Raw genomic sequence first — 23,564 nt, 5'->3', positions numbered from 1 at the left:
TGAGGGTGGGGCTTAGTCAAGGGAGCTGCCGGGGGGGGGGGTATATTCTGAGGCTTCAGAACTCCCTTTGAGTGTGAGGGCCATGTTCTCTTTTAAACAATCTTCCAGGGACCACATTCAGCAGTGCATAACAGCAAATGAGAATTTCCCCCTTTGTACAGTAGTCTAGTCTCTCTCTCTCTCTCTCTCTCTCTCTCTCTCTCTCTCTCTCTCTCTCTCACACACACACACACACACACACACACCTACCTACCTCTGTCCTCCATCCAGCCAAGCAGGCAGCATTAGCAGAGTTCAAGGGCACAATCTCCCTGTACCAGCCTGGATAGCTCAGCTGGTTAGAACATGGTTCTGATAATGTCAAGGTTGCAGGTGTGTATTCCTGCATTGCAGGGGTTTGGACTGACTTTATACTATGGGCCGATCACAGGGGTCAATATTTCAACCCCTATCCTAGGGTGCAGAACCTCAGGTCTAGGGGCAAATATGGTCCTCTAGGCCTCTCTAGGATTCTTCCCAGCTCACACATCCCCAGCCACTCACCCTCGTCCAATGAAACACCCATCACTGTCCATACTTTGCACTCTCCTTGGGTGCTTTTGCCTGTCTAGAATTGCATTAAAATGTGAAGAGGTCTCCCCTACCCTATGGATTCAGCAGGGTTCCTCTTATGTCATGTTCCTCCATGACCCTGGCTCAGTCGAGGAGAGATCAATGAAGAGAAGTACAAGGTGCTGTGTGGTTTCTCTATTCTGAGCAATCATTCTAAAGTCCCTACTCTTCTAATCTAGGAAGCCAGAATGGACAATAATAGTTCAGGGGGAAATGATACAACAGAGTTAACGGGGAAATGTCACCCGAAGTAGTATGAGCATTCATGCTTCGAAACGCATCTCCATGTGGTGAAAATGAGATTTGATTATGGGAGACACAGCAATGATGGGAAATGCAACATTTGTTTTCAACAGCTCAGCTTCCAGTATCATATCTCAGTTTTGCCAGGCAGGAACACATTCATATGAGGAAGCAACAAATGAAGGATTTCAGGGAGATGTCAAATAAAAACTCTTAAATGCTATTTTGGTTTAAGTGAACTGATGAGTAATCTTCCTCATACATTTTTCTTTAACCTCAACGGTGTTTATTTGGATAATAAACTTCTGACTTCCGGTCGGCGCCAGCGTTTGATGGCGGTCCTAGCCTCGAGCTCCGAGGCAGGACTGCTCCGTAAGTTCGGGTCTTACCCGCTACGGCAAGCGGGGGACCCCTAAAATCACAGGCGCTGAAGCCTGTGAGCAAGGAGATTCGGTGGGCACCTTTGCGCCCCCCGGCATCGTGAAAGAGCCTTTTTAAAGGCTCCGGAGCGGCATCGGGGTGAGCGCGGTGCTGAGGATCGCTACCCAGCTTACGGAGTGAAGCCGCGTCGCCATTAACGGAGAGCGCCGATTCCTTTCTGAAATCAACGATTGGCAACAACAATACCCGTGAGTAAGATCGCAAAAGTAAAACGGGACTTAAAAATTTAGAAGATTTGGCTGAAAACGGGAAGGCAAAATTAAGGAAGTCAGCCTCCCGGAACTGCATGACTAACGGAGCAATGAAAAGACTAAGCTGTGTTTAAATGGACTTTCCTTTTAACTCTTACTAAACCAGACATCGAAAGGATCTCCCCCCTGTTGTGCAGGAGAAGGGGGGGAGGAAACAGAATTAATTTTAACCTGCAAAAGAAAGGGATAAGGAATAAAAAACCTCTGCTGCCGATACTTCTGGCCAGGCTGCCGGAGCAGCGATCGCCTGAAAAAAGGAACTGTCAAGTGAGCTGTCAAAGGACAGCGGCTACAAAATAAGACTTATTTTGAAACATACTCGGGACTTTGGTGGATTACAATTTTAACAGTAAAGTGCTACAAACTAAAGACTTTTAATGGGACTTTTGCCTTTGGACTTTCTGTTTCTTTGTTCTGGGTGCCTTTGGATGGTTACAATTTCCCCCTCTAGAGGGCTTTAGTTACATTACAGTGTATCCAGTGGGATTTTCCACTTGCAACTTTCCTGTGTGAATGACCTTGAGTTATGAGCAACCCGTCAGAAGAGATTTCAACAAGAAGTAAAACAAAGCAGGCTCAAAAACAAGCTCAAAAAAGAGGCTCCTTATCAGGAGCAGCAGCTGCACAAGAAAAAATAACAGCAGCATCAATGGAGTCAATGACACAGGCCCTGCTTAAAATAAATCAGTCATTAGAAGTGCTCACTAAGCAATCTGCAGAACTTACCAAACAGTCTACAGAGAACTCTAAGAAACTGACGGAATTGACAACAAGACTAGACTTGAATACAACAATAATTTCATCTAATACAGATTCTATAAACCGTTTGGTTCAAGAATCTACGGAAACAAGGAGAATAGCTGAGAGTGCCAGGTCCACTGCTGAAGAAACCAAAGGAAAGTTTGCGCCTATTGTAAAAAAAGTACATGAACATGATTCAGCATTAGCCCTACTAGAACTGGAAAGGAAAAGTAAGAATCTGAAATTAAGACTGGTTCCAGAAGAGGAAGAGGACAAGCTTGGGGAATTTCTCACAGATAAATTTCAAGACTTCTGGAATGATGAGCTAGATGGAGAGGAAGATGAATTTATGATAACTTCAGCCTTTCGGATTGGCAGGAAGCAAGGGAAGAAGCCAAGAGACTGTTTAATTACCTTAGGATCAAAGGAACAAAGAGACAAAATATTGAACCTACACTTCCAGAAGGCCTTGGTCATTAAAAATTCTCAGATTCAAATCTTCAAGGATATTCCTAAATATTTTTTGGAGGTTAGATCTCAATTTAAAGAACTAGTTGATCTACTTAAGAAGAACAATATCCCATTCAGGTGGGAATTTCCACAAGGGCTGTCCTTTAGCTACAAAGGGAAGAAAATTAAAATAAAAACAAACCAGGATAAAGAGATCTTTTTGGAAAGAAATCAAGAGGATCTTCAGAAAGGAACTGTCAGTGAGGAGGAAGTACCGGACATCTCAAATCTATCTTTTGGACTGAACCGAGCACCGACCGAGGAGGAACAACAACTGGGTGCAGTCGGTGGAAGATCTACCCAGTAACCAAAATGTCTCTGCAACTCTTCAGTTGGAACTGCAATGGTTTGAACCACCCTCGAAAAAGGGGCCAAGTATTTCATTTATTAAAGAAGGAACATCTAGATGTAATCTGTTTACAAGAAACCCACATTGCCAGGATACATAGAAAACTTTTAACAAATAAGAGATTAGGACAAGAATTTATATCATCAGATAGAGTCAAGAAAAGAGGAGTTGTGATTTATGTCAAGGAAAAATTTGAACCAAAATTGATCTTTAAGGATGATCAAGGAAGATACCTGGCAGTGGAAATCCAAATTCATGGAGAAAAAATATTGATTGTTGGAGTTTATGCACCAAATGAGGGGAAGGCTGAATTCTTTAAGAAGTTGCATGAGACTTTAATGGACTTTTTGGACTTCAAAATTATAATGATGGGTGACATGAATGGAGTCGTCTCTACAAATATGGATAAGGCCCAAAGACAAACAATATCTAATGATGGAAGACTACCAAAGACTTTTTTTGACCTGACTGACACTATGGATCTGATTGATATTTGGAGAACTAGGAACCCTCTGGAAAGGGAGGGGACCTTCTTCTCTGAAGCAAAAATGACATGGACTAGAATTGATCAAATATGGATTTCTAGTAATCTGGCATCAAAGGTTAAAAAAACAGAAATCTGCCCAAAGACCTGCTCTGACCACAATGCTGTCAAGATGGAAATGAAACTGACAACAGCTGGAACCTTTAGATGGAGAATGAATGACACCCTCTTTGGAGATGAGGAAATTTGCAAAAAGGCCCAAAAAACACTTAAAGACTACTTCGAGATCAATTTGAGACCAGACACAGAAAAAAGAATCATTTGGGACGCAAGTAAAGCCGTGATGCGTGGCTTCCTAATACAACAGAATTCAATAAAGAGGAAAAAACAGAATGAGAAGAAAGAGAAAATTTGGAATCTAATAAAAGAAGGGGAGAAGAAACTGAGATCTAAGCCTAAATCCCAGGAGATATTAAGAGAAATAAAATTTTATCAAACACAATATATGGAATTGATGAACCAGGAAATAGAATGGAAAATTAAACAAATGAGACAAAAGACTTTTGAGTCTGCAGATAAATGTGGGAAGCTACTGTCTTGGCAACTGAAAAAAAGACAAAAACTGAATACAGTGACATCACTCGAAGTAGATGGGAAGTCTATTAATAAACCAAATGAGATAAGTAATTGTTTTCAAAGTTTCTTTAAGAAATTATACAAACAAGGGCCAAAAAATGAACAGGAGATAGAAGAATTTATTGGAAAATACGGACTATCAAAAATCTCTGAAAACAACAGAAGGAGTTTAAATGAGAAAATTACAGATCAAGAAATAGAGAGTGCCATCCAGGATATGAAGCTGGGAAAATCACCAGGACCAGATGGACTAACCGCGAGATATTATAAAGTATTGAAGGATTGGTTAATACAACCATTGAAAGAAGTCTGCAATCAAATTTTGGAGGGGAAAAAGGCTCCCGAATCGTGGAAGGAAGCATTCATCTCACTTATACCAAAGACAGAAACTGAGAAACATCAAGTTAAGAATTACCGCCCTATATCACTTTTGAATGTGGATTATAAAATTTTTGCAGACATTCTAGCAAAAAGATTCAAAAAAGTTTTGTTAGAGGAGATTCACAGGGACCAAACAGGCTTTCTACTAGGCAGGCAATTGTCAGACAATGTGAGGAATATTATAGATATTCTAGAACTTTTGGAAACTGATATAAATAGAAAAGCTGTTTTGATTTTTGTGGATGCAGAGAAAGCCTTTGACAATATTTGTTGGAGCTTTATGAAGAGGAATCTCCAAGGAATGGGGGTAGGCAAGAACTTTGAAAATGGTATAAGTGCAATTTATTCTGAGCAAAAGGCTAAACTTATTGTAAATGGTATGGTTATGGACGAAATTCCAATAGAGAAAGGGACACGACAGGGATGCCCAATTTCCCCTCTATTGTTTATATCGGTACTGGAGGTTTTCCTTAATATGATTAGAAGAGACCAGCTGGTTAAAGGTATACAGGTCGGAACTAAACATTATAAGCTAAGAGCATTTGCAGATGACTTAGTTTTGACATTACAACAGCCAGAAACTAGCACAAAAAGAGTTCTGGAACTTATTGAAATATTTGGTCAGGTAGCAGGTTTTAAATTGAATAAACACAAGACAAAGGTGTTGGAAAAAAATCTTACGGTGGAGGAAAAAGATAGTTTTCAAAGAGAAACTGGTTTGGAAATTACTAAAAAGGTAAAATATCTGGGGGTGAATTTAACATCTAAGAATGTGAACCTATTTAAAGATAACTATGAGAAATGCTGGGCTGAAGTGAAGAAAGATTTTGATATATGGTCAAGATTGAAACTTTCCTTGTTAGGCCGAATTGCTGTAATTAAGATGAATGTATTGCCGAGATTGTTGTTTTTGTTCCAGACATTGCAAATTTTAGATAAGATGGACTGTTTCAAGAAGTGGCAGAAAGATATATCTAAATTTGTCTGGCAGGGCAAAAAACCCAGAATTAAATTTAAGATTTTGACTGATGCAAAGGATAGAGGGGGCTTTGCCCTGCCGGACTTAAAACTTTATTATGAAGCAGCAGCTTTTTGCTGGCTGAAACCATGGCTACTTCTTGAGAATACAGACATTCTGGACTTGGAAGGTTATGATAACAGTTTTGGTTGGCATGCATATTTATGGTATGACAAGGTAAAGGTACATAGAAATTTTAAAAATCATATTATTAGGAAAGCATTGTATAATGTATGGAATCGATATAAAGATTTGTTTGAAAGTAAAACCCCCAGGTGGCTGTCACCAATGGAAGCTAAGGCGGTAAAAAGATTGAACATGGATACAGACTGGCCAAAATATTGTGAAATTATAGAATATGATGGTGAAAAGTTGAAACTACAGAGTTTTGAGAAATTGAAACCTAAAGTCCGAGATTGGTTACATTATTACCAGATTAATGAAACTTTTAAGCAGGACAGAAAACTAGGATTTCAGAAGGAGAGGTCAAAGTTAGAAACAGAATTGCTAGAACCCAATACTAAGAATTTGTCTAGAATGTATAATCTGCTGCTAAAATGGAACACACAAGATGAAACGGTTAAATCAGCCATGATTAAGTGGGCACAAGATATCGGCCATGATATTATGTTTGCTGACTGGGAGCAGTTATGGACCACAGGTATTAAATTTACGGCATGTAGTGCCCTGAAAGAGAACTTAATGAAAATGATCTATAGGTGGTACATGACCCCAGTCAAGCTAGCAAAGATATATCATTTGCCCAATAACAATTGCTGGAAGTGTAATGAATGTGAAGGAACCTTTTATCACCTTTGGTGGACCTGCCCAAAGATTAAGGCCTACTGGGAAATGATCTATAATGAAATTAAGAAAATCCTTAAGTGGACATTTGTAAAGAAACCGGAGGCTTTTCTCCTGGGCATGGTCGGCCAATTGGTACCAAAGAAAGATAAGACCTTTTTTATGTACGCAACAACAGCAGCAAGAATCCTTTTGGCGAAGTATTGGAAGACTAAAGAATTACCTACTCTGGAAGAATGGCAGACCAAGGTGACTGAATTTATGGGACTGGCAGAGATGACCGGCAGAATCCGTGACCAGAGGAAAGAGACAGTGGAGGAGGACTGGAAAAAATTTAAAATCTATCTTAAAAATTGTTGTAAAATTTCGGAATGTTAAGATGTCAGGGGATTGGACACAAAGAATTACAGCTATAAATCGAAATTTATAAAGCAGAAACTCTTTTTAAAGAGAACTAAATATAAAAATGGGATGAAGAATTGCTAAAAAATTTGAAATTTGGATGCAGTGAAGGGGAGGTTTGGGGAAGTCGCATTATGTTTGTTCGTTTTTTGTTTATGTTGTAAAATCAATAAAAATTATTATAAAAAAAAAAATTATTTGGATAATAAACTTCTTTTTACATCTGAAGGATTCAGATTTGAACAACATCATAAGAGCAACTTCCCAGTGGCATTGTTCACTGTTTGAAGTATCCCTACCAGCTACAGAAGATCAAAGCTTGGGTCACACAGTTAAGTCAGCCAGTGATGTAAATGTACATGTAGCATCTATGAATAACTTGCATGTGTGATTGGCTGAGCCATCACAGACACACCAGAGGATGAAGTTTCAGATGACCCTCCCCAAACAAACAAACAAACAAACAAACAAACAAACAAACCAGGACACACACACACAGGGCTCTGTTCACAGTAGGGATGGGAAGAAAGTTGGCCTGGTTCACATTTTATTGTGAAGCTATCTAATTCACACTTCCTGAGGCAACATGCAAACCAAAATGCAACTATCCTTCAAAATTTACACTTCTACAAATCTTGTAATACAGTTCTTCAACCAAACAATGCATACAGAAATGCATATATTAGTGGAGAGTGTTCATAATAATCAATACTAAGGGAGTTTGCTTGCACAAATGGCATATTAGGGAAAATTACATGCAAAAGTTTCTGCATTAGGAGATATGTGTACTAACCTGCTGACAAATTTTCATGATAACTATTTTTAAAAACGCACCACAAAATTATGCAGAAATGTGGTGATCTAAACTTGAGATGTGAAAAACGAGAAACAGAAATGCACCAAAACTAACAGTTTTGCCCCAATTCTAACCATGCATGTGTAGAGCAGCTCTTTGGCTGTGTACACATTACCATTTACTCTGGCTTCAGTGTGCTCCCACAGCTGGTGTTTTTAATGTTAAGCCACATTCACTGAGGTGTGTATGTTTGGGACAGTCATTGCACATGCACAGATGACAGCTTCATTTTGGGAGATGGGGTTTGCAGGCACGCATTGCCAATCAGGTGGTGTGCATCAGGGGGAGACATCCCCACCCCTTCGCTAGTGTGTTCAGTAACATGCAAAGGCCACCTTGTTGTTTTTAAATATGTATAAGGTAAAGGTAAAGGATCCCTGGACGGTTAAGTCCAGTCAAAGGCAACTATGGGGTTGTGGCGCTCATCTCACTTTCAGGCCGAGGGAGCTGGTGTTTGTCTACAGACAGTTTTCTGGGTCATGTTGCCAGCATGACTAAACTGCTACTGGTGCATGGAGGATCATGACGAGTGCCAGAGAGCACAGAAACATCATTTACCTTTCCGCCGCAGTGGTATCTGTACCACTTGCTCTGGCGTGCTTTCAAACTGCTAGGTTGGCAGGAGCTGGGACAGAGCAATGGGAGCTCACCCCGTTGCGGGGATTCGAACCGCCAACCTTCTGATCAGCAAGCCCAAGAGGCTCAGTGGTTTAGACCACAGCACCACCTGCGTCCCTAGTGTGTACAGTAACATGCAAAGGCCACCTTGTTGTGTTTAAATGTGTATATAGCCTAAGTAAGGGTCTTCCTGGCAGATCCAGAGAAGTGAGTACATGATGGAAGAAGACCCTGCCCAAATCTGGCAAGGGAGCCAAAAAGCCACACAGCAAACACTGCAGCATGTGCAGGACTCTCCAGATCTTAATTTGTGAGGAATTGGACTGCGAGGAGAATCACTCGAAGTTAATGCTCAAACAATCCTTGTGGTGGGGGAAGTAAATCCAGGCCTCTGAACAGGAGAGGAATTCACTGTTTTCTTTGTAGTATGTTTGCGTATTGGCTTTGCTGTCATATGGGGGGCACTTCTTAATTTTAACTTTCTTTCATGCTGTGGCAGGAACAAGACTTTGCTCTTGGTTGTCCTGTGGACTATTTTCTTAATCCCCAAATTAGCCAGATGTCTTGGTGTTCTCAGGCATTTGGGAAAGGGTAATCATGGCAGCCATCTCTCACACACTCCAAAATGCCGAAATAACTGAGCAGGTACTGGCAAAATACAGTTAAAATAATAATAATGAAGGAAGCTGATCTTGCAGTCATATGAAAGGGCAGTAACGAATTCTGGTACACTTAACCCCTGAAAAGTCAGAAATGGTCCCCAAATGCATGGTATTAAGGGTACAATCCTAAGTACAGAGAAAGAAGAAAAAGAGAAGGAGGGCTGGAAGAAGAGAATGTAAAAGAGAGAGAATCAAAATTGCACAACTTACATCACGCCCTGGGCTTCCTGGTTTTCCTTGAAGACCAAAGTCGCCCTTATCACCCTTTTGCCCCTAAAGAAAACAACAGATGACATGTCTTAGCAATTAATTCAGTTTCTGCCTTGGCCTCACTCCAGTAGAGCCTTCATCAACCTGGTGCCCTCCAGACGCTTTGGACTGCAGCTTCCATGATGGGAGTTGTGGTCCAAAACATCTGGAGGGTGCAAGGTTAGGGAAGGCCACTCTAGGGTCATCCTCATTATTGCCACAGTCTGGCACCCCCTGCTTCCCTGCCTGACATCCAGTCCTTGTAGCCAGCCAGAGGCCCTCAGTTCTTCTAGCTAATATCACAGCTTCCCTGGAGAGCTCTTGTAAGTCATTTCTCTGAAAGCTAGGAGGCAGTTTGGGAACATTCTGGATGAAACGCAGCATCAAGACACAGGAAATAAACAAACAAGACAAATAAATAAAGTTCTTGTAGCAGGACCTTCTGTCATGGGAGAACAACCTTCAAGGGGTCAGCGTCTTCCCTTGGGCCAACTATTCCTTCTCAAAGCTGGGGTGCTTACCTTTTGGCCAACTGTTCCAGCCAATCCCGGAGGTCCCTGTTAGAAACATAATGGATTATTTATTAGTGGTGTAGATTTGTTAAGTCCATGCTATCCCAAATGCTGAGGGCTGGTTTGATCATATAAGCATACACATATAAGCCTAAGGACTTTCACGACTGTCATTTGGAGGGGGAGGGGAGTTATTAGCATCCCTTTCTACACCATCCCAGCCTGAGGCCATGAAAGCACTCCCATCATGCTCAGACAGTAATAAGTATACTGTTGTTATATACAGTTTTGATGACTGTACTGTTTTAATTGATTTTTTTTTTGCTTCATTTGTGCCCACTTCGTGATCATCTATTGATATTCATTGGGGGTGTGTGTGGGTGGGGAGGATGAAATAATAAATAAGTAACTTGGGTATCTGAAATAAGTAGCTCAAGGCAGATCCACACCAGTTCTGGAGCTACCATTTCCAGCACTCTGAATGAACTACAGTTCACAGGATTCTTTGGGAAAATTACGTGCTTTAAATGTGCACTGAATATGCTTTAAATGCGTAGTGTGGATCTATTCTCTGTCCCTTTACTGAGACAACATTTTCCACAGCTTTCCCATCCCATCCCATCAGGAGCTGTCCAGGGTCCTGACTTTACCTGCTCAGGCCATAAAGGGCTCTGTTTATTGCTTCCAGTTTCTACATGGGACCCAAGCCCCTATAGAACAAGACAGGCGCTACTGTACAGCATTAAATGGAATACGGTGGCAGCGGAAGTGGTGAAGCCTCTGTCAACCATTAGCTAAGCTGCCTACCTATGGATGGCGGCTAACAGATTGAGATTGAATCCTGACAAGACAGAAGTACTGTTTCTGGGGGACAGGAGGTGGGCAGGTGTGGAGGACTCCCTGGTCCTGAATGGGGTACCTGTGCCCCTGAAGGACCAGGTGCGCAGCCTGGGAGTCATTTTGGACTCACAGCTGTCCATGGAGGCACAGGTTAAATCCGTGTCCAGGGCAGCTGTGTACCAGCTCCATCTGGTACGCAGGCTGAGACCCTATCTGCCTGTGGACTGCCTCGCCAGAGTGGTGCATGCTCTGGTTATCTCCCGCTTGGACTACTGCAATGCACTCTATGTGGGGCTACCTTTGAAGGTGACCCGGAAACTACAACTAATCCAGAACGCAGCAGCCAGACTGGTGACAGGGAGCGGCCGCCGAGACCATATAACACCGGTCTTGAAAGACCTACATTGGCTCCCAGTACGTTTCCGAGCACAATTCAAAGTGTTGGTGCTGACCTTTAAAGCCCTAAACGGCCTCGGTCCAGTATACCTGAAGGAGCGTCTCCACCCCCATCGTTCTACCCGGACACTGAGGTCCAGCACCGAGGGCCTTCTGGCGGTTCCCTCACTGCGAGAAGTCAAGTTACAGGGAACCAGGCAGAGGGCCTTCTCGGTAGTGGCGCCCTCCCTGTGGAATGCCCTCCCACCAGATGTCAAAGAGAACAACAACTACCAGACTTTTAGAAGACATCTGAAGGCAGCCCTGTTTAGGGATGCTTTTAATGTTTGATGTATCATAGTATTTTAATATTCTTTTGGAAGCCGCCCAGAGTGGCTGGGGAGGCCCAGCCAGATGGGCGGGGTATAAATAATAAATTATTATTATTATTATTATACCTGTCACATAAGGAATGGGTTCTGGCTGCCATTGGTTGAATTGCTCTGATCTCAGAGAGAGAGGTGAAGCAGCAGCAAGGGCCTAGAAAAAGAGGAGGCAGAGGCCTGAAAAGGCAGAAGAAAATAGGAAAGGAAGGTTGGATTCTGGGAGAATGGAGGAGGCCAAAGGGAGATGAGAGAGGGAACAGGCAGAGAGGAGAATGGTTTGCCAACAGCAGCTCTTAAGTGAGAGAGGCTAAATTATTCATATCAATTTGAAATACAAAGCAAAAGTCCTTGGCTCTGACAAAATATATAGTGCCACTATATTTCTGGGTTTTTGTTAATGCATTAAGTGGACAGGGCAGGATGCAGCTGGCCAGGCACAGACACACAGAGACACACACAGTGTCATGACAGGCCTGACCACAGGATGCCGTGACTAAATATTTATCATTCACAGTATATACTTTGGCCCAGCACACACTGGTCTTTATTCAAATCAGCAGCTTTCAAAGTGGGAAAGAAGAACAGACATTTTTTCAAAACAGCAAACTAGAGATTGCAAAGAGACAAGTGGCTGGTCAGCAAAAGGTCAGAGCAGGGTGACTTGGGCCAAGTTGAAGTGACATTCGATGGACACAGCCTTACTAAGGTCAGGCTAAACCAAGAAGGCTAAGGAGTAGGGGCTGAATTTGATGCATCTATGCATGGATGTCTGTGGAGCTTATTAACTAGAGAACCCAGAAGAATGAATGAAGAAGCCGCTGAATGGACCAATCTCTGAAAGCAAGATGCAGGCATATGCAAGATTCTGGGTCCCACAGCACTCTTTGGCATCAAAGGTCAGTCTAAAAAAGTTCTGTCCAGCGCCAGATGATGAACAAGGACAGGCTATCAGAGTTTGGGCCCCTGGGGATAGTCTCTCTGTCCTCATCCCTTAATCCTTACAAAGGTGGGAAACCTGCAGCTTGGCTGCAACCCTTCAGGTTGCAAGTGACATGATCAGATTGTTTTCCACACTAAACAATTCTCTGCATGCAGAAAACAAAATGTCACAGTGATAACAATGGTAGTACATTCTGATCAAGTGGCTTTTTGTTAAGCACAGGCAGGCAGTGGGTCATTTAAGATTGGTAACGAATCATTTAAGATTGCTACTAATCTATTGCAGGTAAGGCTGAAGAGAAATTTCATTCAAAATAATTTTCAACTTGAAATTGAAAAATACCTGGGCAGGAAAGCTCACCCATTTTCACAGTCCTAGCAGGAGCCTTCTCCCTCCCTCTGGCCACCATAATGCACAGAGTAAGCACAGCGTAGGGGATGCAAGCTGACGGTGGGTGGAGCCAGAGTGGAGAGTGGGCGGAGTCAGAGGCAAAAGTGGGTGGTGCAAGAGCCAATGGTGTGTAAAGCCCTAAGCAGTTTGGCACTAGGGGCTGATGGGAATTGCAGTCCAAAATTTCTGGAAGGCACTAGTTGGCAAAGCCTGCTGTATATAGCCACTCCCGAATTTAGGAGGGGGGGTGTTGCGGGTTCACGACCCTGCCCACACTCTCGCGGGGCTGTCGCCAGCCCCGCGGGATCAGGGAATTCCCATTACTATTCATCTCCTGCAGCGTCAGCCAATCGGCTGGCGGCAGGGGCGGGCCAACCTAGGGGCACTTAAGGTCGGGGCAGCCCCTGGCTCGCCCCTTTCTCTCCTCTACAGCAGCTGCAATTTCCCACCCACCCGCCCTTTAGGTTTGGCATTCGGACTTTGCTATGGGCTTCGGCTGGTCGCCGCAAGGTAGGAGTTTTTCCATTTGGCTAATTGGCTGGAAGCCACTTGGTTTTTTCGCCTACCTCGTAGCAACGTCACAACTCCTTGGTCTTGGCGGTTAGGCATTGGCCGGGGTATTGTCATGCAAATGAGATCGGGGGGGAGGAACGCCATCACCTCCCCCAAATCTTGAAGGGTAGTTCGTTAAAGGACTCCGGGGGGTGTCGCCTCGTCCGAAACCTATGGAGGCTAGGGCCTAAAGCGCGCTCCCGAGCGGTAACCCCTCGGGGAGTGCCTAGGGATGTGCATCTCGGGGGCTCCCCCTGCTGGTGTTTAACCCTTCCCAGTTAGACCGGATAGTCTGTTAGGGCCAATGCCTAAGCCAATACCGCTCTTACCTGTAATCAATAAAGTTGTGGCCATTTTTCGCCCATTAACCCAAATTTCTGGTGTCCGGTGTCTTTATTTACTCCATCTGTGGGAGGGGGCGGGAATAGCCACGCAAACACGCTTACCTTTTCTCCTTGGTCTCCCTTCTCTCCCGGTGGGCCTTCAGCACACTTCAGAAAAGATAAGGAACAAACAGGCAGGGAGTTAGTAGGACAGCAACACTGGACAAAGAAGAGGAGAGAGAAGCCAAACAGGCATGACCTCTTTCCAGGGTTGGGCAGCAGCTCACCTGTAATGGGGCTTCAGGTGAGATCCGGACACAGTCGGCACCCTGGAAAATTAATAATAGAGTTACAGGTTTGTGGGTGGGCCAGCCTGGATTAAATTTGTATATCACCCTTCATCTGAATTTCCCAGGGCAGTTCACAGATTAAAAATACTTTAAAATACAGACCAGAACCACAAAGTACATAACAATAATGATGATGATGATGTCAAACAAAGGTTTGGCATTGGGATTTGGATATGCCAATTCTCCCACATGGTAAAAGTGTTGATCCCCAAAGCATGTCAGCAAAGTTCCAAGAGTCAGTTCATGTGACAGAGCAAGGAGGAACCATGCCGTACTTACACGATCGCCTTTCTCCCCTTTGGATCCGTAGACACCTGGTGGTCCACGTTCGCCTTTCCCACCCTGTGCGAAAAGAGAGAAGGAGCTCCCTGAGAAAAGAACTGTTGTCATGCCATTGAAAACAGAAGCTCTAGGCAGAAGACACTTCCGGAGCGCACAAATCAAACAGAAAAGCCCACATGCTGTGGATGTGAGCAGCGCACAATACAAAAACATGACATCACTTGATGTCTGGATGCAAACACATATGCTAGTTTATTAATCTCTTTCAGATGTAAATGCCATCCTTGCCCTTTGCACACTCTCTCCCCAGTTAGGAGCAGGGAGTGAAAGGTGGGTGGGATTTACAAGTCTATCCATTTAAAACACATGACCTCTCAAAGAATCCTGAGGATTGTAGTTTGTTAAGGGTGCTGAACATTGTATCTCTGTGAGGGTGCTGGCTACAGTTCCCAGGGTTCTCAAACTACAATTCCCAGGATTCTTTGGGGGGAATCAATGTGCTTCAAATATATGATGTGTACAAAACCTCAGGCACCAGCAGGAACACTCTAGCCACCCTTATCATAAAATAATTTCAAACATCCTGAAATAAAAATATTCGCAAATGACAGAAGTTGGATTGTGTGCAGTATCTGCAGTTAACAATATAAACATTTATAAACTGCTTAATGTTCAAAAACCTCTAAGCCAGCCTTTCTCAACCTGTGGGTCCCCAGATGGGAGAACTACAACTCCCATCACCCCTAGCTAGCAAGGCCAGAGCTCAGGGATGATGGGAGTTGTAGTCGAACAACATCTGGGGAACCACAGGTTGAGAACCACTGCAAGCGATGACAGTAATTAAGCAGTAAGAGAAAAAAACAAATCCCTAGTAACAATGAGAAAAGGAGTGGTTGACGTCTGAGCACATGGCCTGCATTATTGCCTGTTAGTATTAATACACAAATATGTACTATAATTTAGGGAACATTCTGGATAAGGTAATTTACATGCTTATTATGTTGTAGTCCGTTCGTTTATTTAATCTAATCAGAAGAAGGCTTTAAAAGGAAATGCATAGTGATCAGCAGTCCTCTTTAGCCTTACTAATGATGGCAAGCCAGACAGCCAATTCTTCTAGGAATGTTAACTGCAGAAGATTAGGAATGTGGAGCTTGAAGCAGCCGCCACCATTTGGGATTCTGCTAAGGTGAAAGACTTACCTTTAAGCCCGGCGGACCCAGTGTGGCCTGAAGAGATAAAAACAAAATTAATGCACCTACTAGATGCCTCAGCAATCATTCTGCATGCCAAGAGTAAGTAAAAGGAGGAATCAGGTCAAACGGGAAGAGACTGAAAAGCAAGTATCCAGGCCGACAAAACGTTAAAACTATCAGGGGCTGTGTAACGTGAGCCTAGAGAAAAGAAGATTAAAAGGTAACATAACAGGCCTCAAACTTAAGAGGCTGCCATAAAGAAGATAGAGAGGAACTCTTTCCTCCTTCCCCCAAGGAAAAGACAAATGGAAAAGTTAGTCAAGCTGCAAGGATGGAAAATGTAGGTGTCTTATTGAGAGAGGGAGGGAGGGCCTCTTATAAACACTGCTGGAACAACCTGAAAAAGGATCCAGAAATGGATGGAGATGGGGGCCAGCGCTATTCACAGGCTTTGGTGGCTGGGTCAGGCCTATGGGGCTCCATATGCCTGCTAAAGTTAGGGGCAAGATGTCTGCATAGCTACATAGATTAGAGGTGAAGTGGATATCCAAGGAGGTAATCTGTGGCAAAGAGAAGGAAATGCTAAAAGATGTGGGTCTAAGTGAGGAAATCAGGACTGGCTAGTCTCATTGCTGTTCACTCTTCTAGTCAGGACAGTGTGATGGCATCCAGGTTCAAGACTCCTTGCACATCTTCACTTCAAGACCCACTGCAGATGGTTCTGGCATCCATATGTTCTATCCATGCAATCATTCAGCATCTCCCTCCCTCCCTCCACCACACACATATTCACACATTGAAGTAAAGATTGACCCTGAGCTTTGACTTTCAGTTTAAAACATACCAGTGGAAAATTGGCTGCCACTGTGATGAATGAAGAGCCCCTGTCAAAAGTTACTATTCTGCAGCTGCTGTATCCATTGTAGGACCCCCTTTGCCAGGAGGGAGGTCCATAAGGAGGCAAACTTATTCTTATGGCTGGAAGTCAAATAAGACCGAGTGCTTTAAGCATCTTTCAGAGAACAGAGTATTTCACTCAAAAGTCTGATTTTTCAGAGTGGCTTGAGCTTAATCTGAGAGGGGGAAGACAAGCCCTAGTTCATTTTTAGGTCACCAATGTGAAAAGGCAGCCCCTGAGCATGCCCAGAGTACATTTCACTTCATCCTAACCCTAACATGAGGGTGGGCAGAACCTTACAATATAACCCCCCCTCCCCACCACGATACAATTCTGGTATAGTGTCTGCATTCAGCTCACCAAGAGTCATAGGTTGTGCAGGTCTCTGCTAGAGCTTTCAGGCTAACCAACAGCCTGGTTATATAGCAGCATAAGATGCTGCCTTCTGCTGACTCAGACCAATGGTCCATCTAGCTCAGTACTGCCTACAGTGACTGGCAGGGGCTCTCCAAGGTTACAAGCAGGAGCCAGTGGCTCAGTGATGGAGATATGGTGCTTAACAAGTTCAGAGATATTGTTGTACACAAGCTGGGAGGGAAGAGTTGTGGCCCAGGGCTGCTGAGACGATTCAGCACCTTGCATTTCATCAAGAGTGAACTGGTGGCCTTTGTAAGAAGCTCTTAATATGTCAGATGCTGGATCCCTTTGGACTAGGAGCAAGAAAGGTCTGGAGGTGGAGATCAGAGCCTGCAGTCAAGGAAAGGGCAGCTCTCAGTGGCAGCAGAGCACATTTCCCTGGTGAGAAGTATCGTAAAGGAGAGGCCACAAAGAGGATGCACAAACAACAAGAACTCTGATACAATACGGTTACAGTATGGAGGGGAAAGTCATGCAGCCAGCCGCCACTTGTAATGCAGCTGGACACTAAGAGCCCAGGGCTTAAGCCTTGTATGGCAAGCCAGAAGGACCAAAACACCGCACCGTGTTCATCTTGGGCATTTCTGGATAGGGCTGGGTAGGACTTTTGTCTTCTACCAAGAGAGGCACTGCCTGTCACTGTAGACAATCCTGAGTTAGATGGACAAATGGTCTGGCATGGAATAAAGTGGGCTTTTTAAGGGAGGGCAATAGTTCAGTGGTAGAGCAGGAGGTCCCATGTTCAACCCCCAATATCTCCAGATAGGGCTGAGAAAGAGCCAGTCAGTGTGGGCAATATGGACCTAGCTGGGTCAATGATTTGACTGGAATAAGGCAGTTTCTTATTGTCCTTTTCTCTCTCACACCAATCTGCCCCCTCCCTCAGTTCATGTTGAGGGTCAAGCCACAGGGCCCCCATTAGAGTACATCTGGGGAGTAATGGCTAAAAGGGACTCTGGCCAAGCCACCAAGACTTAGATCTGTGGCTTCCCTTCCCACAAATTCCTGTGCAACTGCTTGGCAGTCCCACCATCTAGTCCTGCAGAAGAGTAACCAAAGTAAGCAAGGAAAGGGAAAACTGCAAAGAGTAGCATTGATGCAGCCTCTCCTCCCCACCTCTTCCTTTCATCCTCTGCGGTTCCATGTGCCAAAGTTGTTGCCATGGGAACCCTTGCTGACATCTGGAAGCCATCACAGATTTCTTCAGTGATCCAGATGTTCCAGTGGATGCAAGCCAGAAGGAACAGGGGAAAGTGGTGGAAGGATGGGGGGGTGGGATCACAGGGACAGCTCCTTTTAGAAAGCATGCAGACAAAGTTGGATATTCAGCCAACTGGTACAGGTAAAAGGGCTTGGGGGGCAGGGGAGAAAGAAGATGGAAATCCAGGTTCCGGGGAAGGAACCCGCCACTGGGATGAATGAATCAATGAATGAATCAATGGTCCCTGTTGAGGTTACAATTCTGCAGCTGCTGAGAAGCCTTTTGAGTCAGCAGTTCGGCTGCCAAATGAGGAAGGATCTAAGAATACAGCCTTGTCCCGTTAGAGGCCCTGTGTCTGTGTGTTTGTGGGGGGGGGGGGTGTCAGGTGATTTCAACATTGCTCACAACTAGTTTATGTCAGTTACTTCTCTAATTTGGTGAACATTCAACTACAATTGCAGTTGGGGCAGCAAAACAGTCATGATGCTGCTCTAACACCAGAAAGAAAGGGATGTAGGTGGGACAATGTTCCCAAGAGTACCAACAGTGTTTGGCCAACTCTTGAAACAAGCAAGATTGTGGGTCTTTTTTAAAAAGAGAGAAAGGGGGTGTTATTGTGGGGTTACAACAACCCTAAGAGGTAGGCTGGTCTTGCCTTACCCTTCTTCTCATAGGAAATGCTCAGCAGAATCAAGGAGGTTCAGTTGGAGGGGAGTGAGAAATGTCCCTATTTACATCTGAGGAATGTTGGTAGGTGTGGAATATCCAGCTGGCAACCAGAGATGCCAAGCCCAGAGTACTTTCTTGTTCTGAGCATGACCTTGCCTTCTTGACCACCAGCTCAGCTTATCTCCTGCCTAATTAACAGTTTTCCAGGAACGGTTACTCTTGGACCCAAGTTCCTTGCCCTATGGAGCTTTTTCCCCCTTCTTCCCAAATCCACAAATGCATGGCTCCCACTTCTGGAAGTTAAAGAGAGCCTATGTTGCTTCCTGAACCTGCAGCAACTGACATCCTGAACTAGTATCCATCAGCCTGCCTTATCCAAAGCTCATTAGAAAATCAATGCAATATTAACACCAGCCCCTTGACTTACATTTGAAAGCTGTGGCTTCTGTGAGCATGGGGGACACTGCAAAAAGAACAAAACAATTAGAAAACTGGAAAGGCAGATGCCTTCTAATAAAGGCTGCAATAGTTATAATGCAGTTCTGTGCATGTTTATTCAGAAGTACCAGTACATCATGCTGTGTTCAGTGGGGGCTTTTCCTCAGGTAAGTGAGTTGAGAATAGAGAAGGCTGTATTAACTAATTGACTAGCAGCCAGTCAATTAGTTATTGCAGCCTTCTACAACTTGGTGCCCTCCAGATGTTTTGCCTTGGTGCCTGGGGCAGATGGGACTTGCCATCCAAAACATCTGGAGGGCACCAGGTTGGAGAGCTGACATTTAAAACATTCTGATCAATTAAAAAGATGCCACCATGAACTGGACAGCAGTTTTTAATTTTAAAAAAGAAACTTGCTTTGAATTTAAGTAATTAAAAAAATCAGTATGTGGTGGGCACCACTTTAAGAAAGGCATTCCTGCTTTTTCCTCACATAGGATGGACCACCATGTTTATGGTGATGCTGGCTGTGGTACAAGGGTCCATCAAGGGTTGGGGGAGAATGTTTTTCTTCAGCAGTGTTGCTTTATTTGTTTGCAGACATGTGCAGGTTTACTAGATAAATTCATTCACTGACTTACGCCCCATGGGCAAGGACTTCTTTCATCCATCTACCAGTTTAACTATCAATCACTCTGTAATGTTTATGCATTTTTGTGACTGTCAGTATGATGGGCAGTGACACAAATGATCAAACTTTGGCTATTTTTAATGCAATCGGGAAAATATTAAAATGCAGCATTGGAGGGTTAAGCAAATACCTTCTCTGATTCCCTTGTGATATGAACAGTTTGACTCCTCCTATAGTCCATTCCTAAGTACAGGTCAAGCAGCTTATTAATGAAGGGGGTGTTGGGTGGAAGCCTCAAGTGGACTAGTGAAGGGACTCAGTTGTTTGAAAGGCAGCTGGCTCCGTCTCCTTTCCCTGGCAAATTTCTGGGCACAGCGAAAGACTCTTATTATATGTGAGGGTTTGTGGCTTGACCACTGCTTCCTCCCACCAAACCAGTTAAGTGTGAGATGCTTCCCATGGGATGGTCAGCTCTAAAGAAGCCAAACCAGGCAGGCCAAGGCATCTGGTGGCTGCTGCGGTTTCCCTGCATCGGGGGCAGCTGAAGGAATGGTGCTTGGAATGCAAACTTACACACTGTTGATAGGGATGTCAGAATTTTGTGGAAATTGCAGAGATGCCTTTCTGGGTGTATCCAGCACACCAGCAAGGTGTAAAGCTGGGATATGTGAAACCTGCCTATTTATTTGAGCACAGTATTCCTATGAGCTCAGATATCCACAGAAACTCACAGAGCACCATAGATCACCTTGCTTTTGAGCATAATGTCCCTCGTTTAGGACCCTCATACCTACGGGACCGCCTCTCCTGGTATGCCCTGCAAAGGACCTTAAGGTCCATAAATAGCAACCCTCTAGAGGTCCCGGGCCCTAAGGAAGTCAGATTAGCCTCAACCAGGGCCAGGGCCTTTTCAACACTGGCTCCAGCCTGGTGGAACTCTCTGTCTCATGAGACCAGGGCCCTGCGGGATCTGATTTCTTTTCGCAGGGCCTGTAAGACAGAGTTGTTCCACCTGGCCTTTGGCTTGGAATCAGCCTGATCCCCTCCCCCTCTTTCCTTTTCCTTCTGTGATGGAACCCCTATTTGGGGACTTCCCTGACCAGTCTGGATAGCTGGCCTTGGTGAAGATTTGACGTTTTCTCCCCGCAAACAGTTTTTGATCTGGGCTTCCACTGAAACGAGGCTGCATTTTAAGTTGTACTTGAATCCTGTTTTTAAGTTGTATTTTAATCAATTGTTTTTATAACTGATGTTAGCTGCCCTGAGCCTGATCTTGGCCAGGGAGGGCAGGGTACAAATAATAATAATAATAATAATAATAATAATAATAATAATAATAATTTGTTATTCAGAAGAAACCATTTTTAAGGCGTGCTCTTCATTGTTTTGAGTGGGACATGAAACGAAGTGCAGAGACTGCCCTTTTCCCCCAGTGAATTCAGTTGCACAACCCCCTTCATAATCCCACCCCACCTTGGCAAAATTGTGCAAAGGTTTATGCATCCAACTGCATTTTTACTTAATTTTGATAATTTCTAAAGCTTGTCCCAGGACTGAGCCAAGGTTGTTTTTGTTTCTTTGTGGTGGCGTGGAAGTGACATCAGAAGAGTTCTGATGATTTGGAGGAAAGGTTCTTTCGGTCCTTGGCAAGTGAGGTCTTCATTTACCTACACTTATACAACACTCCCCCACCCCCCGGTATCTGTGGGTTCAGAATAACTGATGGCATCAATGGAAAGACAATATCCACATCAGCAATCAAATCTTCTGGATGACTGTGGCATCCAGAATGGTCTGAACAAGGAGCAGCAACTGCAGAGGCATGTTATGAAGGCTACAATTCCTCACTGTGTAACAAGCGCCAGAGCGTAGAAGGCTTTGCTTGCTTCCTTTTAGGCATTGGTAGCTCAGGAGTCTGGAACATACAAAGAAGCCCTCAGAAGGAACCATTTACTGAGAGCTCTCCAGGAAAGGATTAGCATCAATGAAGTCTTAAGTACTACATGGTAAGCAGGGACAAACAGGGTTTTGATTCTCAGCCCCTAAAGGTCTGGAATACCACTGAAAGAAATTGTGTGTGTGTGCGTGTGTGTGTGTGTGCTTGGAGAAATTCCTCAAGAAACTTCTCCCCAAAGTAGAACACCTTACAAAACTCTCCATAGGTCATTTGCCAATGCTCCCATTCAAAAGAAATTGAATTCAAACTGCCTTGTAAAATGTCATTCTCACAATCCAATATGGGAATTTCAACCGTTTGTATCGAATTCTTGTGGCTTTCAATACTACCCATATGCTGATGACACTCAGCTTTTCTTCTGTACCTTAGATCTTTTGTCCTTCCTTCAATTCCACATTTCCAACTTCCCCTCTGATATTTCTCTGTGTTAATGTTTCAACACTGTTCTTTATTTGTTTAAAAACAAATAAAAAATGCAAAAAGGATGTTTCAACACTGTCTCAAGCTGCATATATCAAAGAGCAAACTTACCAAGTCGTGGTTCAAACAAACCTATTTAACTATATTCCCCTTCCCCACATAGATTACAACAACCCTATGAGTTTGATTGGTCTTACTGTCCTATGGGCATGAGGACTCAAAAATTCATGACAGGAGAGGTCAGAACTGGAGTCTCCCTGATCAGTAGCTCAATTTCTTCTTAGATGCTACACCTATGTAAGCAAAATTACTAACTCACACTCCATATATGATTCCTCACCTTGTCACCTTGGCCATCTTTCACACCAACCTTTCCAGAAGATCTCACCTCCTCCTGGAAGAGAGCAGAGAAAAGACAGTATTATAGACTAGCAGTCCACAAACCATGCTTCTAGTATATGAACATAAGAAGAGTCTGCTGGATCAGGCCAAAGGGGACTCATCTAGCCCAGCACCCTATTTCCTATTCTCACAGTAGCCAACCAGATACATGTAGGAAATCTGCAAGGAGGACCTGAGCACAAGAGCAGCTTCCCCTCCCCTGTGGTTCTTAGCAACTGGTATTAAGATGCATTTCTGCTTCCAGCTGTGAAGACAGAGCATAGCCATCATGGCTAGTAGCCACTGATAGTGAATTTGTCCAATCTTCTTTTAAAGCCATAAATCTGCTGGATGCTCTCATGCTCCCTCCCACGTAGCAAGCCTTCCATGTGGGCCAAAACAGCTTCTTTCTGTCCTTCACTCCTAGTGAAGAGGGAAGGTTGCCAGCAGCTGGAGAAAATGGCTGATGTTCAGAGAACTAAGATTAACATTTAACAGGTGCTTATCACAGCATCTGGAAGTGCACTGCCAGTGATAGAGCATCTGCTTTGCTTGCAGAAGGTCACAAGTTCAAATCCTGGCACCCTGCAGCATGGCTGGGAAGGTCTCCTGCCTGAACACAGGACACACAAAGCTGCCTTTATATGGAGCCAGATCACTGGTCCATGTAACACTGTATTGTCTACACAGGGAGGCTCTCACAGCCTTACCTGGAGATGCTGGGGACTGAGCCTGAGACCTTCTATATGAAAGGCAGATGCACTCCACTGGGCTATGCCCCCTCCCCAAGGGGCTTAGCATCCCTAGTCTGAAACCCTGGAGAGAAACTGTCATTCAGTGTTGACAGTACAGTCGTACCTTGGAAGTCGAACGTAAACCGTTCCGGAAGTCCGTTAGACTTCCAAAACGTTCGAAAACTAAAGTGTGGCTTCTGATTGGCTGCAGTCAATCAGAAGCTACGGAAGCCCCGTCAGACATCTGGCTTCCAAAAATAGTTCACAAACTGGAACAGTCACTTCTGGGTTTGCGGCGTTCAGGAGCCAAAATGTTCAGGAACTAAGCTGTTCAACTTCCAAGGTACAACTGTACTGAGCTGGATGGTCTGACTTGTACCAATTCAGTTTCCTGTGTTAAACAAGAAATGAAATG

General features: G+C 44.1%; 2 protein-coding genes across 6 annotated transcripts in view; one reads left to right on the top strand and one right to left on the bottom strand.

Moving 5' to 3' along the window:
* Positions 1-23,564, top strand: part of TINAGL1 (tubulointerstitial nephritis antigen like 1) — a 203,240-nt gene that overhangs the window by 128,424 nt on the left and 51,252 nt on the right. The window lies entirely within an intron of this gene.
* Positions 1-23,564, bottom strand: part of COL16A1 (collagen type XVI alpha 1 chain) — a 130,144-nt gene that overhangs the window by 61,578 nt on the left and 45,002 nt on the right. For all 5 annotated transcript variants that reach the window (XM_081870356.1, XM_081870357.1, XM_081870359.1 and 2 more), the window contains exons 9-16: positions 22,375-22,428; positions 19,016-19,051; positions 15,410-15,436; positions 14,205-14,267; positions 13,863-13,904; positions 13,699-13,743; positions 9,779-9,814; positions 9,219-9,281 (exon numbers count right to left, since the gene is read on the bottom strand). In XM_081870356.1, coding sequence (XP_081726482.1) covers positions 9,219-9,281; positions 9,779-9,814; positions 13,699-13,743; positions 13,863-13,904; positions 14,205-14,267; positions 15,410-15,436; positions 19,016-19,051; positions 22,375-22,428 — 366 coding nt within the window. The remainder of the gene's footprint in view (positions 1-9,218; positions 9,282-9,778; positions 9,815-13,698; positions 13,744-13,862; positions 13,905-14,204; positions 14,268-15,409; positions 15,437-19,015; positions 19,052-22,374; positions 22,429-23,564) is intronic.

The sequence above is a fragment of the Podarcis erhardii genome (assembly GCF_964252035.2).
Source record: "Podarcis erhardii genome assembly, chromosome: 7".
Taxonomy (NCBI): Eukaryota; Metazoa; Chordata; class Lepidosauria; order Squamata; family Lacertidae; genus Podarcis; species Podarcis erhardii.
Note: the sequence above shows the minus strand (reverse complement) of the source record. Positions and strands in the feature narration are given on the sequence as shown.